This window comes from Poecilia mexicana, unplaced genomic scaffold (assembly GCF_051168715.1).
Source record: "Poecilia mexicana isolate PSO_F unplaced genomic scaffold, ASM5116871v1 scaffold_11, whole genome shotgun sequence".
Classification (NCBI taxonomy): Eukaryota; Metazoa; Chordata; class Actinopteri; order Cyprinodontiformes; family Poeciliidae; genus Poecilia; species Poecilia mexicana.
Window position 1 is genome coordinate 21,627,441 of NW_028263380.1, and position 13,932 is coordinate 21,641,372.

Consider the following 13,932-nt stretch of genomic DNA (forward strand, 5'->3'; position numbering starts at 1 on the left):
CAGGAATGGGCATTATTTAGCTTGCAACATATTATGTAATCACAATTTTTTCCTGCATTAGCTTAGAAACAATTACACATAAAGTGTTCTTTCTCACAGAATAGGTGCAACGTTTAACCAACAAAATATTCCTTAAATGTAGGAATTTCCAATCACTGATTGAATCGATAAAGTTTCTGATACTCACAGGAAGTCACTTGTGTCAAGCGAAGCGTAAAATGTTTGCGTTGTTAGACTTCCTCCTTATTTCTCTGAAAGTCACACCGACACCTACAGACTCACTACCACTTGTGATGTGAGCGACTTCAGTTACTAAATATGGAAAATAGGAAGATACAACCCTCATGACCCTCCACTGTTGTGTTGTCTTCACTGAGATTCTTTTAAACGCATTCAGAAAGAAGTGTTTAATTGCTGCACAGACACAACCTTTACATACATCAGGGTAAAGCACCAATGAGGTTCTTTATTTGTTTTTTACACACGTAAGATATACACTTGTGAAGAATAGTAACAAAAATTTCAATAAACTAAAAAGTGAAATAAACTAAAAAGAAAAAAAGAAGCATAAAATGAGATGTAAATTCAATAGATGGAGTTTTTCCACAAAATGCCAGTGGTTCTTTGTGTTATTTGTTCCCCTTTTGCCTGAATGTGACCACTACTCATGGATGACAATTCAAACCTCCTTCAGCTATTCATACAAACTTAATAATATCCTATTGTACTTTGGATAAACAGATATTTTTTATATACTTTTTATACTATTTGCATTTATCTTCATAATTCCAGATGTTGGACTGAGCACTGAACATAAAGCTTGACTCATGCAGTATTATAACATAAACAGTTCCTTGCTTACAGATTGTGAGTTTGTTATTGACCCTTTCCACATGACGTCACGCTCTTCAGAACTCCGCCCACTCCGCCATGACAGACGTCAAAACAACCGATGCGTTAATTTAATGCCTGTAAACAGGCAGCCGGTAACCAAAAAACGCTTTTATTTAGTTGATTTCACTTTAAAAATGGTCACAGGATGCTGCGCGGTCGACTGCACAAATAGACAAGGATAGAAACCAAACTTGTCATTTTATTGTATAACTTTTAATGAGGAAAGATGGCGGCGGTGGATAGCAGCCGTTAGTTATAATCAGCCCTCGGTGTAACCGCGGATTTGCAGCGAACGCTTTTCACAAGGTAAGAAGATTACGTTAAAAGTAAGTGTAATTAGAAAGATATAAAATATCGCATTATGGAGAAAGTACGCGGCTAACCGTTGGTAACCATGGAGACGGTGCCGCACTGTCATGTAGCCTAGCATGTATGAAAAAAACTGGTTAGCATCTCGTCTTCTGTACGTTTTATAGGCTCCTCCGGTGTGAGGAGAAACGCTGTTTGTGACTTAGTGATGTAAATCATGCGGTGTGAATTCAGGCACAGTCGGTAATTTGATCAACACATCAGGATTGAGAAGGTATGGGTCGGTTTCTAAGCTAGCTGTTTTCATCTTTTGTAAATGTGCCGTCTATGAGCCCCAACCAGGTGTGTTACGTTCAAAGACAATTTAGTTTGATTGAACAAGAAGAAGCCACGAATAAACAGGCAAAAACAACTTATGAAAACAATTTCAGTCTCTTTGCTCAATACTCCCGTCGCTCACTTGCGACATCCATCATGGCGCCTGATTGCGTGACGTAGTTGCAAAGAGTCAATATACAGTAGCTATGCAGTTTTAAGATTTCCCTTTTTAGAAATCTTTATTGAAAGCTTCTGAATGGGACTACACTATCTGACTTCTCTCAGCATTGTGTTGGTCCAGTTAGGAGAGCTGGGTTTTTAGGGGGATCGTCCTTTGTCTGCAGAGCTTTCCGGACGTTTTGCCAGAAAACTCCTGGATGTTTTTGAGCCTTAGACCAGCTTAAGTAGGTGCATTTCTTCAGCAGCTTTCTCATGCGGTGGTAAGGAGACAGATGCTGAGGAGGGATGTCCTCCAAAAACAACAGAATCAGCACGTCTTTCTTCTCGTCAAACAGGCGGAAACTGCAAGAGGTCAGATGAAATGGGAATTAAATCTATGCAGAAATTCATACTCAACTCAAAATCCTCGTTTGTTGTCTGTCATAACAAGAAATGTAAATCTTGAACTAATGTTCTCATTTTTCAATCAGTGAGATCAAATAAGGTTTTGTGTCATTAGTACCACTGGGAGTTCCTGATTCTGTAATTGATAGTTGGAAAGGTTTATATTGTTTTATGAAGCATCCATATTCTTATTTTCTCATTGAATAGAGATACCTGGCCATCTGGATCTCTCTGGAGCACCATTCGCTCTGCAGGTAGCTGCGGCTGATCACACAGATGGTTTTCCTGCTGCCATAAATGGCATCGGTGATGTTCTCTATGATGGGTTTACCTGTGGATACAACGTATATGGTGCATCAGAGTGTCTTTAAGAAACTTCACCAGGCAATGACATTAAAAGAGCAGCAAAACTTTCTGCTTTAATATTACACTATGAGCAGAGGTGGGCAGAGTACCCAAAGATTGTACTCAAGTAAGAGTAGCACTACTTCAACATATTATTGCTCAAATAAAAGTAAAGAGTAGCCTTCCAAGTAATTTGATCATATTATCAATCATTTAATATTTTAAAATGACACCATCAGTTGGACAAAAGTATAAAGTTATGTGGAAAATTTGATATTTTAAAGACCAAAATGACAATAATTCATATAGTTAGCAAAAAAAAAAAAGCCAAATCAGGCAAAGTAAAGTTTCTTTCAATAAAAAATATGAAACTTTAACAAAAACTGTAGGTCTGTGTCTGCTGAATTTTTGGCTAAAACATGTTTTTGATTCAGTGGGTATAAAATCCAGAAATTTTAAATGATTGATAATTTGATCAGTTACTCAGTACTTGAGTAGATATTTTACCAAATACCTTTTTACTCTTACTTAAGTAATTTCTTGGATGGCAACTTTTTACTTTAACTTGAGTAAAAATATGTTGAAGTATAGACAGACAATACAAGGAACGCTAAAAAATGACATTTTCTTTGAAAAAACAAAGAGAAACATAGTAAAATCCATCCTTTACCTGGTTGGAAGTCTCTGTGATCCAGACAGAGTCTCCATCCTTGTTCTTCCTCCAGCACAGGAAGCATTTCATGGTAAACCCAATCCTCATCTTGGGAGTTATAGGACACAAAGGCGTCAAACTGGTAGGAGTCTGCCTTCTTCCCTTTCCTGCTGTCATAGAGAAATGCCAGAAAGAGGTGGAACATGTAGATGAGATGCCACTTCAGGAAGTGGTAGACGAAGGATGTGAGGAGAGTGAGAACAACCAAACTAGAGCTGGAAACGAAGAAGAAAAAGTTGCCTTGGTCCCAACAGGACTGGATATCAAAGTCTAGCAACAAGGTTCCTTGTTTTTGTACCGGGAAGGAACAAACGTACTGATGAGCGTTTATAACCTGTGTTTCCTTGTTGCTCTTTACCCATGTGATAAAATCTGCATTTAAGCACTCGCAGGTGAATGGGTTGTTGCTCAGGTCCAAGTACGTTAAAGACGGGAGAGCCTGGTAGACTGATTCGTTGATCTGACTGATCTCGTTGTTGGAGAGTTTCAGATATCTGAGAGCAGAAAGATTGGCCTGCGTCAAGAAATCCAAAGACTTGATTTTGCATTTTGCAAGATCAAGAGTCTGCAGGTTTGGGATTGGTAGAAACATACCAGGTTTCAAGTTTGACAAATCTGTTTCTGCAAGTGTCAGACTTTTGAGCTGGGGATTAAAATGAAATGTTTCTGCAGGTGGGGCGTTTATGTAGATATTCAGGGCGCGGAAACTTTCCAAATGCTTCATAGACTGGAGGAGCTCAGTTGGCATGTCGAGCGGAAAGCCATAGTGATAGTCTTTGGAGATCATAGTGAGCGTTTTCATAGATTTTAAGGTAAAAAAGCTTTCATTAATGTTTGAATGATGGGTTTTTAAAATGCCATCATTGTACAAATACAATGTAATATGCTCTAAAAGTTGTAGTCCCGTGAAATTAGGTTCATAATCATATGGGAGACATACTGTAAGAGATTCCAGGTTGATTAACTCCTGAAACACTTCAGGATTTACTTTTCCAATTGAGTTTCTTGTCACATTCAAATATTTTAGTTTCTGTAAACCTTGAAAGTCACCTGATTCTAGAGATATGATAGAGTTATGGCTCATATCTAAGACCTCCAGCTTGAACAGAGTCTTTTTAAAGGTGTCTCCAACTGTCAAGATCAGATTGTTACTCAAACCTAAAACCTTCAGATCAGTGAGACTCTGCAAGACGCATCGCTTCAATTTGGTAATGCGATTGTTATTCAGGTAAAGCTCCATCAGACGGGTTGTGTTCAGAAAATCCTCACAGTTCAGTTCTGAAATTAGATTGTTGCCAACAAGCAAGATCTCCAGAGAAGATAGGTGTCTTATGTCAAACGGTACGTTGGTGAGCCGGTTGGTGCTCAGATTCAAGAACTGCAGCTGTTCTAATGATTGGAGTGAGCCTTTTGGTAGTTTACTAATGTAACTTTCTCTCAGGTAAAGCTGAGTAAGTTCAGAGCAAGGCTGAAATTTAAGAATGAAATTGGTCAGACGGTTAGACAAATCCAGTGTTTTTAGAGCTGGTAGTTTGCAGACAGTAGTCAATAATCCTTTCCTAATCCACTCATCTAAATGTTGTAATTTGAGATGGCTCAATGAGTAGAGACTCTTCAGGACTTTTTCCGTTTCTGTAAATGACAACACAGCGTCTGCAATGTACAGCTTCACCACACGTTTCAGTAACGTTTTGTCTGTTATGTCCCATTTAAGGGTTGAATTTCCTTCACATCCAGACAGACTTATCATTTGGAGGAAAGGGAAGATTGGAGTTGTGATGCTGAATCTTTCCAGGTTTCGACCAGAAATGTCAATCTCTCTCAGACTGGAGAAGTTCAGAGAAAGCTCTTTGGTCTCGAATGATGAAAACTGGTTGCATCTTAGTTTGAGGGTCTGTATTTGTGGTAGCTGTAAAACGGGCTGGATCTCAACAATTTGTTGGAGGTCATTGTTGCCTAAATCTAGAGTTTGTAAACGGTACATGTGGCGAAAAGCAGAGCAGTGAATGAACTGAATGAAATTGCTGCTGAGGTTGAGGAGTGTGAGGTTGGACAGGCCATAAAACACGTCTCTGGTCAGGTGGTTGAGGTTGTTATGTTCCATGGAAAGTGTTTTAAGGAAGACCAAATCACTGAAAGACCGATCGTAGATACTGTCAATTTGATTGAATCCAAGATGGAGTCTTCTCAGCTGTGACATTTTGGAAAAGTCCTTTCTGGTGATTTTCTTCAGCCTGTTGTTGTTAAGTTGAACCGAAGCAGCATTTTTAGGAAAGTCGTCAGGGATCGTCTCGAGGTTCCTGTTTGCGCAGTCCAGAGAAACGTCAGCAGAGCGAGTCTCCTGATAAAGTATGGTGCAGTTTTTCAGTGAGTAAGCCAGTGATGGAGTAATGTGAAGAAGACAAAACGGTTCCAAAATGAAAAATAATAACAAGTGTCCCCTAGTGGCCATCCTTGGGAATTACAAGGAGCTTGTTCTTCAGGCCTGCAATAAGAAACAAAATATCATCATGTCTGCAAAATGTGATCATGATTTCATTTGCAATAGCAGGAAATTATTATAATTAACAGAAATAGTGTCTTGAAAATATGACAGTGTTAGAGCCACGCTAAGAAAAAAGAAAAAGTAAAAAATTAATATTACAAGAATAAATTGATGGGATTACAAGAATAAAGTCAAAACATTCTCATTTTATTCTAGTAATATGATTAAATTCTCAAAATATTATGATGTTATTCCTGTATTATTATGACTTTATTCTTGTATTACTGTGACTTCATTTTTGTAATACTATGTCTTTATTCTCGTTATTTCAACTTTATTCTTGTACAACTTTATTCTCATAATATTATGACTTTATTTGTGTAATGAAGTCACTTTATACAAATAAAGTTGCAATACTGTAACTTGATTCTCAAAATATTATGACTTTATTCTCATTTCATTTTTTATTTTATTTTTTATTAATATGTCCCTAGTACTCTGCATATAAAAACATCAGTCATTTAGAAAAAAATGACTTCAGTTTTATCAAAATGATAAATTTTATTGATCATGTCTGGCTTCTTTTCACTGACTAAAAATGATGAGTTTTAGTCTTAAGGTTGATAAATATTTTAATCTGTTGATAAAATAATAAATGCACACTTGTCATTATTTTATTTATACATGGCATCAACATGATTGCTGCCTATTTTTTAAAATTAAATCAGAATAAGTGAGATTTCATGCCAAACTCTCTCTTGCAGAATTTTTCTTGTATCTGAATCAAATATTTGATGAAGAGTTACACTAAAATTAACGCTTTCATTCAAAAACTGAATGTTGTATTAAATAAAAGATGCATAAATGGTTCTGATACTCACAGTTTGACACCCGACGTTTGTCTTTCATGCCAGGTTGACCTTGGATAAGTTCCCTGTTTTATACCTGAAAGAGACAATGACCATCGCATTTGATTAAAACTGCTTCACCTTTTTAATACCCGCCAATTAACCCAAACAAAGCACTGCAGTGTATCTGGAACCTCAGTGAGGGAAGAGCTGTGATCAGTGGGTTCATCTGACTGGTAAAATCAGGAACTTCTTTGAAGATTAAAGATTCATTGTTTTTTCTGTCCTGTCGGCATTTGGCTGACATTTATTTCATCATATCAGAAGGAGAAGCAACATGTCAGAGCTTCAGATGGGAGTTTTACCAATATTTTAGCACAAAGAAAAAAAATTCAGTATCTGTTAAATATTTGTAAAAGATGCTTTGCATCAAATTTATGACATCAGAGTAACACAGTAAATGTTTTATTTGGTAAAATTTTTTCAATTAAATTACCACAGTTTGTGTTAAATTCGACACATTTACGTTGCTAATATTTTAACACAACTGACGTATTAAAATTATTTAATGACTGTGTAAAATAATTTAATTAAATAATTTTTTAACACAATAAATCTTGAATTATTAGCAAAGAAAATGTGTTATGTATACACATTGATGTTGTTTTTGACACATTTTGTGTTGATATTAACGCATCCGTTTTAAGCGTGAATCCAGATTCTGTTCAGTACCCATCCTGGGTGTCAAACCCGAGGCCCGGGGGCCAAATCTGGCCCACCACAGCATCTTATGTGGCCCTGACAGTTGTGTGTCTTAATATTAGAGAAGTTTTTATCTTCTTACTGCCAAATCATTCCTTTAGTTTTTGTGATTCCACAACCATGAAAATTTACACAAATCCACAGATACTCGCATTTTTTCACACTGATGCATTAATGTTGGTTCATCGCACATTTTCTACAAAAAAATTGGAAAACGTTGGGTTTGAGTGACGCTAACTCCTGCCTGCAGGTGGCAGTACTTCATACCATAAGTGTAGATATTTCTAAATTTAAGCAACAATTTTTTATTATTTGTGACGGTCTGGGACTCGTGCATGACTCTAAATTTCTAAAATTTGGAAAATGTTTTACTGCTTACACTGTAAATAAAGCAGAAGGGCCACATTTTGTTTTACACATATTGTTTCACAAACTCATTTAGAGTTAATTTTCTCTTCTTTTTTCAACGATCAGGATTTCTCTTAGAAATCTGTCAGGACTGACAGAAACGTGTCTTGAATTTAAAACATTAAGATGCAAATTCTGGGAGCATCATTGTTCTCCCTGCGGTTTTCTGTTTATTGTATTAGTTCCTCTTCACATGAATGAGGTAAAAACTCAAACTTCCTACCTATCAGTTTGTATAAAAAGAAAAAAAGATGAAATGCACATATTTACCCATCTTATTCCAAAATGAACTTTACCCTAAAGTAGACATCTGCTGCATTGAAAATGGGTGATTTGTTGTCTAACAACGTTTTGGGGATTAATACCATTTTAAATTTTTAGATGAACTAAGATTTGATTTAAGTTCATTGCGGCTTTGACTAAATTACAACAATAAGTGTCAATTTATAGAAGTTGGTGTTAAGTTGTCTGTCACCAGGGTCAAACCTTCCCATTTTGAAATCCCACATTAAATAATATAAAAAAACTATAAGCTACAAAAGACAGTAGAAATTGTTCACATTCTCTGTTTCTCTTTAATTTTCTTGTAAATGTGGAGCGAACTGTTCCCATATTTACATTGCAGTAAATAAACCTGACACTAGAGGGCGCTGTTGAACCTTCAGGAGCAAGTACAAGACAATATTTTCTATGCATTGTAATTTTATTTAAATTTAACAGCATTCCTTTCAAAATGAATTTTGTTTCATGAAAATGACTTTTTACAGAAGTGTACATTGTTGGCTGTGGTTTCTGTGAATTACTTGATAAATATCCATGACCTAAATCATTTATTAAAATGTACTAAAGACTGTTTATCTAAAGGAAGACAACAATAATAATAATTTTCTACCTTAGACAATCAAAATTATTGAAAAACACATAATTTCTGAAACTTGATGTAAGTAAAATATTAACATACTGACAAAATTCTTAACTAAGTGATATTGTGATAAAGCAAAAAATATTATTATAATTAACTGATATCCGGGTGAAAATAGTTTTGAATAACTACATATTTAATATTTTACCAGAGTACAGTGACATTAAACTAAGTATTCTGCATTGAATTAATGATTGTCTGAAGATCCTTTATCAGAAAGACAAAGTAAACTTTTGCCATTTCCCAGTAGGAGTTTAGATTAAATCAGAAAGTTTTTTACTTGAATATTAATTTTAGCATGTGGCTTTTTCATGCAAAGCCTCCCCAAGCAAAGTGACTTTACTCTTTTCCTCTTTCTTGATTTTGTGCTGCAAACTTTTACAATAAGCTTCCATTTTGCTGCTTCTTTCAGCGTCCATCCGGTACCAGTTCAGCGACAGCGCCCCCTGCCTGCAGAGCTCTCTGGACGTTCTGCCAGAAAACTCCTGGATGTTCTGCAGCCTGGGGCCAGCTCAGGTAGGTGCGTTTCTTCACCAGCTTCCTCATGCGGTAATGTGGAGACAGATGATGAGCAGGAATCTCCTCCAGAAACAGCAGAATCAGAACATCCTTCTTCTCATCAAACAGGCGAAAGCTGCAAGAAATCAGACAAAAACTGGAGACAATTAAGTTACTCACTCAACAGAGAACGTTATTCAGCTTTTATGCTTTTTTATAATGCAAGACCTGCAAACAAAATACATGCTACAGGTACTTTAAAATGCCATATTTAACCAAGTTATTACTATAAAATATAGAGCTTTTCAGCAGTTGTGAAAACGAGATCACCTGAGAAAATGACCCAAAAATCAAACAAAAAAAATGGCTAGAAAAATAAATTACTTCATGTATTGCTTCAGGTTTTTTGGTAAAGCATATTATATGTATATTTATTTATTGCTTTTTGCAGTAAATATTATCTTACGGTTTGCCACCATTCATTTTCATTTTATCTGATGTCCCTATAAATGTCTTTAATGTGTATTGCACAGTTTAGTTTGAGAAAAGTTTGAAGATATTTACAGTGGAGATTAAATAATTCTCGGTTGAAGTGTAATCAGATTACATCTTCTTGCCTCGTTCTCTTAGTAAATAAAAACTTTGCTCATTAGTCGTAACATGGCAACCGTTTCAGAAACAACATGCAATGCTTATGTTTTTTTTCTCAACCTGTCTGAATATTATATGAACACTTATCCCCACCTGGCCATTTGAAACTCGTTGGAGCACCATTCGCTCTGCAGGTAGCTGCGGCTGATCACACAGATGGTCTTCCTGCTGCCGTAAATGGCGTCAGTGATGTTCTCTATGATGGGTTTACCTGTGGACACAACAACTTCAGTAAACCAGCTGTCTTTTGAAGAGACACTCACCTAAAAAAGGGCTGTTTGTTTAAATATTAATTTAAAATGTTTTCAGTATTTTTTCAAGCTATGCAACTCTAAGAAAAATGTCAGTTTTATTTTTATTTAAAGCATTTTATTTTAAATGAAAATTTACTTATTTGTTAAATGTCGTGATTGTATAATATGAAATAGATAACAAATGTTTTTTGTTTTTGTGTAGTGGAGTACAGAGCTCTCTTTACATGGGATTAACTCGTACTTAATTTTCTGACAGCAAATTAGCTGCATACATCATACGATTCTACCTATATATTTTTATTATTATTTTCATTTTTTTATTGTTGTGTGTTATGCTGGGGCAAACACATTTCCCTCTTTTGAGGATCAATAAAGTATTATCTTGTCTGAACTTATTTTATGTTAGCAATGCATACACAAGGGTGATTTCTGACCAAACTTTGAATTTCAGTAGCTAGCACAGATTTTTTTTTTTCTGATTATCTATCTCATACTGTCGTACATACTCCAGGTTTAAATCTTCTGCATTACGTCTCAGAGGTTTGTAACACAAACTGAAGAAGTACTGATGATATGTTACCTGGTTGGAAGTCTCTGTGGTGCAGGACTGATATGTTACCTGGTTGGAAGTCTCTGTGGTGCAGGACTGATATGTTACCTGGTTGGAAGTCTCTGTGGTGCAGGACTGATATGTTACCTGGTTGGAAGTCTCTGTGGTGCAGGACTGATATGTTACCTGGTTGGAAGTCTCTGTGGTGCAGGCAGAGTCTCCATCCCTGCTCTCCCTCCAACACTGGAAGCATCTCTCTGTAAACCCAGCCCTCATCGCGGACGTTATAGGACACAAAGGCATCGAACTGATGACCATCGTTTTTCTTCTTCCGTTTGCTGTCGTAGAGAAAGGCCAGGAAGAGGTGGAATGCATAGACTAGATGCTGCCTTAGGAAGTGGTAAACCAAGGATGTGAGGAGAGTCAGAACGACTAAACAAGTGGTGGAAATGAAGCAGAGGAAGCTGCCGTTAAAGCAGGACTGTGTATGGAAATCTAGTAGCAAGGTTCCTTCTTTGCTGACAGGAAAGGAACATTTATATTGAGGAGCGTCTACTACCTGTGTCTGCTTGTTGGTCTTCACCCACTGGATGAAACCTGCGTTCGAGCAATCACAGGTGAACAGGTTGTAGCTCAGGTCCAAGTACGTTAGAGACGGCAGAGCTTCCCAAACAGACTCCTTGATCATAATAATTTTATTGTCTGTCAGTTTCAGATATTTGAGTGCAGAAAGGTTGGCCTGCAGCAAAAAGCCCATAGATCTCAGCATCGAGTTGGTGAGATCGAGTCTTTGCAGGTTTGGGATTGGTCGAAACAGTTCAGGTTTCAGATCGGACATGTCAGTGTTTGTTAATGTCAGGCTGCTGAGATGGGGGTTGAACTGGAATGTATCTACATCTGGAGCTTCCTCAAATACACCCACAGCTTCGAAAGCTTCCAGATGTCCCATAGCTTCAAGCATTTCCTTTAGGTTCTGCAGACGAAAGGGGAGGTCTGTGCAGCCAATCACTGTGAGAGATTTTAACAACTTCAAATCACTTAAGCCACCATGTTTGTTTGGATAAGGATTTTTAAAAGTAAATCCTTTTCCAAAGTAAACTGTAAGATTTTCCAAGCGCTGCAATCCTTGAAGTTTAGGTTTATACCCAAATGGGAATGAGACATTCAGGTCCACCAGGTTCCTCAATTCAGGAAATGTTTTAATTTTCATCAATGTTAAATCGTCACTTGCCATCTTTAAATGTCTTAGGGACTGTAAACCCTCAAAAGTATTTGGAAATAATTCATCTATATCGTTTTCACTCATGTCCAAGAACTCGAGCTTATGCAGGGCGACTTTAAATGTGTCTCCAAATGCTCTCAGCTTATTGTAACCCAGATCTAAATGCTTTAGCTCAGTAAGATGCTCTAAAACGCATCTCTCCAGACTTGGAATCCGGTTTGTGTTCAGATTAAGCTCCACGAGACGGGTTGTGTTCTCAAAATCCTCACAGCTCAACTTTGAGATATAATTGTTATCCAAGTGCAGGACCTTAAGGAAGGCGAGGCTCCTAATGTCGTGTGAAACTCTAGTGAGCTGGTTGTCACTCATATTTAGGACCTGCAGCATCTTCATCAATTGTATTGAGCCATTCGTCAGTTCATCTAAATTGGTTTCCTGCAGGTAAAGCTCTGTGAGCTGAGAGCAAGGAGCAAGTTTCAAAGTCATGTTGTTCATGTTGTTGTAGAACAAATCCAGCCGCCTCAGTGATTGAATTTTGCAGACAGCAGATAGCAGCCCTCTCTTTATCCACCTGACCACCATATTTATTTTGAAATGTCTCAATGAGATGAGATTCTGCATGACGTTTTGCACTCCTTTAAAGGAAAGTGCGTTCTCTTCAACATAAAACTGCGTTATGTTCTCTAGTAACGTTTTGTCAGATATGTCCCATTTTAGTTTGGTTGGTGTTGAACATGTTGACAGTTCTATCACCTGAAGGTGAGGGAAGATGGGTGTTGTGATGCTGAACTTTCTCAGGGAGCCACCAGAAATAAACAGCTGCTGTAAACTTGAGGATTTGTTCAGCAGGAAGTTTTTGCTCTCAAAGGTCGACAGTTCGTTACATCTGAGGCTGAGCGTCTGTATCTGTGGTAGCTGAAAGATGGGCTGAATGTCGGCAGTGGTTTTTAGCGCATTATAATCCAAGTTCAAAACTTTTAAGCTTGTCAGGAACCTAAAGGCAGATCTATGGATGAAATAAATACCACTAGAGCTTAAATCAAGCATGGTGAGATTCGACAGACCCTGGAACATGTTTGCAGTCAGGGCGGAGAGGTCGTTGTTTCTCATCACAAGTGTTTCCAATGAAACCAAATCACTGAAACATCCATCATCCACAGAAGTGATGCCACTTTTTCTCAGACCCAGATATCTGAGCCTAGACATGCCCCGGAAATCTTCTTTAATTTTCTGAATGCTGTTGCCCCTGAGCTCAATTGAAACGGCTTCTTTGGGAATGTCGTCAGGGACGGAAACAAGGTCCCTGTTCGCACAGTCCACAGAAACACCAGCGGACGGGTTGTCCTCATAAAGTATTGAACAGTTTTTCAGTGAATAGGTCAGAGAGGGGTTAATATGAAAGAGGAGACAGAAAAGTCTCAGGGTGAAATTTAAAAGCAAAGCCATGCTTGTTCAGTTTGTTACGTAGATCATCTGTGGAGCACAATAAGCAATACATTTGTCATTAATAATTGCAGCAATTGCAACATTTTCAGCTGGTGCGGTTCTCTTTCACAGTGCAAACGAACCAAACTAATTGAAAAAACTGTTTCCCTCCTCGCCTGTGGTGGCGCTGCACCACAAGCCGCTGAAGGAAACAACATGCAATCCTCTGGAGACAACACTGAACGCATCTTCCTCCTTTACAAAATGTAAACAAAAATGGAGGTTTTAGCGGTTGTAGGATTTATTTTTTATCTTTAGTAAAAGACTAACAGTCATTTCTCCATCTAACATGTTTGTTTTGGATGTATTTACCCAGAATGCCCTGCGCTACAGCCTGCTTCCTGCTTCTGGAGCGGTCTCCGGCCTGCTTGTGTCCACATATGCCTTCGAACCGAGACTTAGATTTTTAGGCGGACCAGAGATTTATTTTTTTTCTGTTGTCCGCATAAAAGTTTGATTGTGCATTCTAACAAACTAGACTTTCTCTTTTTTTTAATCCATTTTATCACATTTTTATAACATATTTATTTACTAATGCCGACAAAATAGTAAACAAATAAACAAAACAAAACAAATTAATTCTGAAATACAAATTATATATATATATATATATATATATATATATATATATATATATATATATATATATATACATTTTTTTTTTCAAAAAACATCATTGATTGGATTTTATCATGAGAACCATTT

General features: G+C 37.2%; 2 protein-coding genes across 2 annotated transcripts; both read right to left on the reverse strand.

The window, feature by feature from the left end:
* Positions 1-440: 440 nt before the first annotated feature.
* LOC106934204 (uncharacterized) lies at positions 441-5,745 on the reverse strand. Its single transcript, XM_015013956.2, has 3 exons — positions 3,101-5,745; positions 2,299-2,416; positions 441-2,043 (listed from the first exon to the last, which is right to left on the reverse strand). The coding sequence occupies exons 1-3, from the start codon at positions 5,592-5,594 to the stop codon at positions 1,803-1,805; spliced, it is 2,853 nt and encodes a 950-aa protein (XP_014869442.2). The 5' UTR covers positions 5,595-5,745; the 3' UTR covers positions 441-1,802.
* Positions 5,746-8,329: 2,584 nt separating this feature from the next.
* On the reverse strand, positions 8,330-13,384 carry LOC106934205 (uncharacterized). Its single transcript, XM_015013957.2, has 3 exons — positions 10,707-13,384; positions 9,810-9,927; positions 8,330-9,201 (listed from the first exon to the last, which is right to left on the reverse strand). The coding sequence occupies exons 1-3, from the start codon at positions 13,186-13,188 to the stop codon at positions 8,976-8,978; spliced, it is 2,826 nt and encodes a 941-aa protein (XP_014869443.2). The 5' UTR covers positions 13,189-13,384; the 3' UTR covers positions 8,330-8,975.
* Positions 13,385-13,932: the final 548 nt, after the last annotated feature.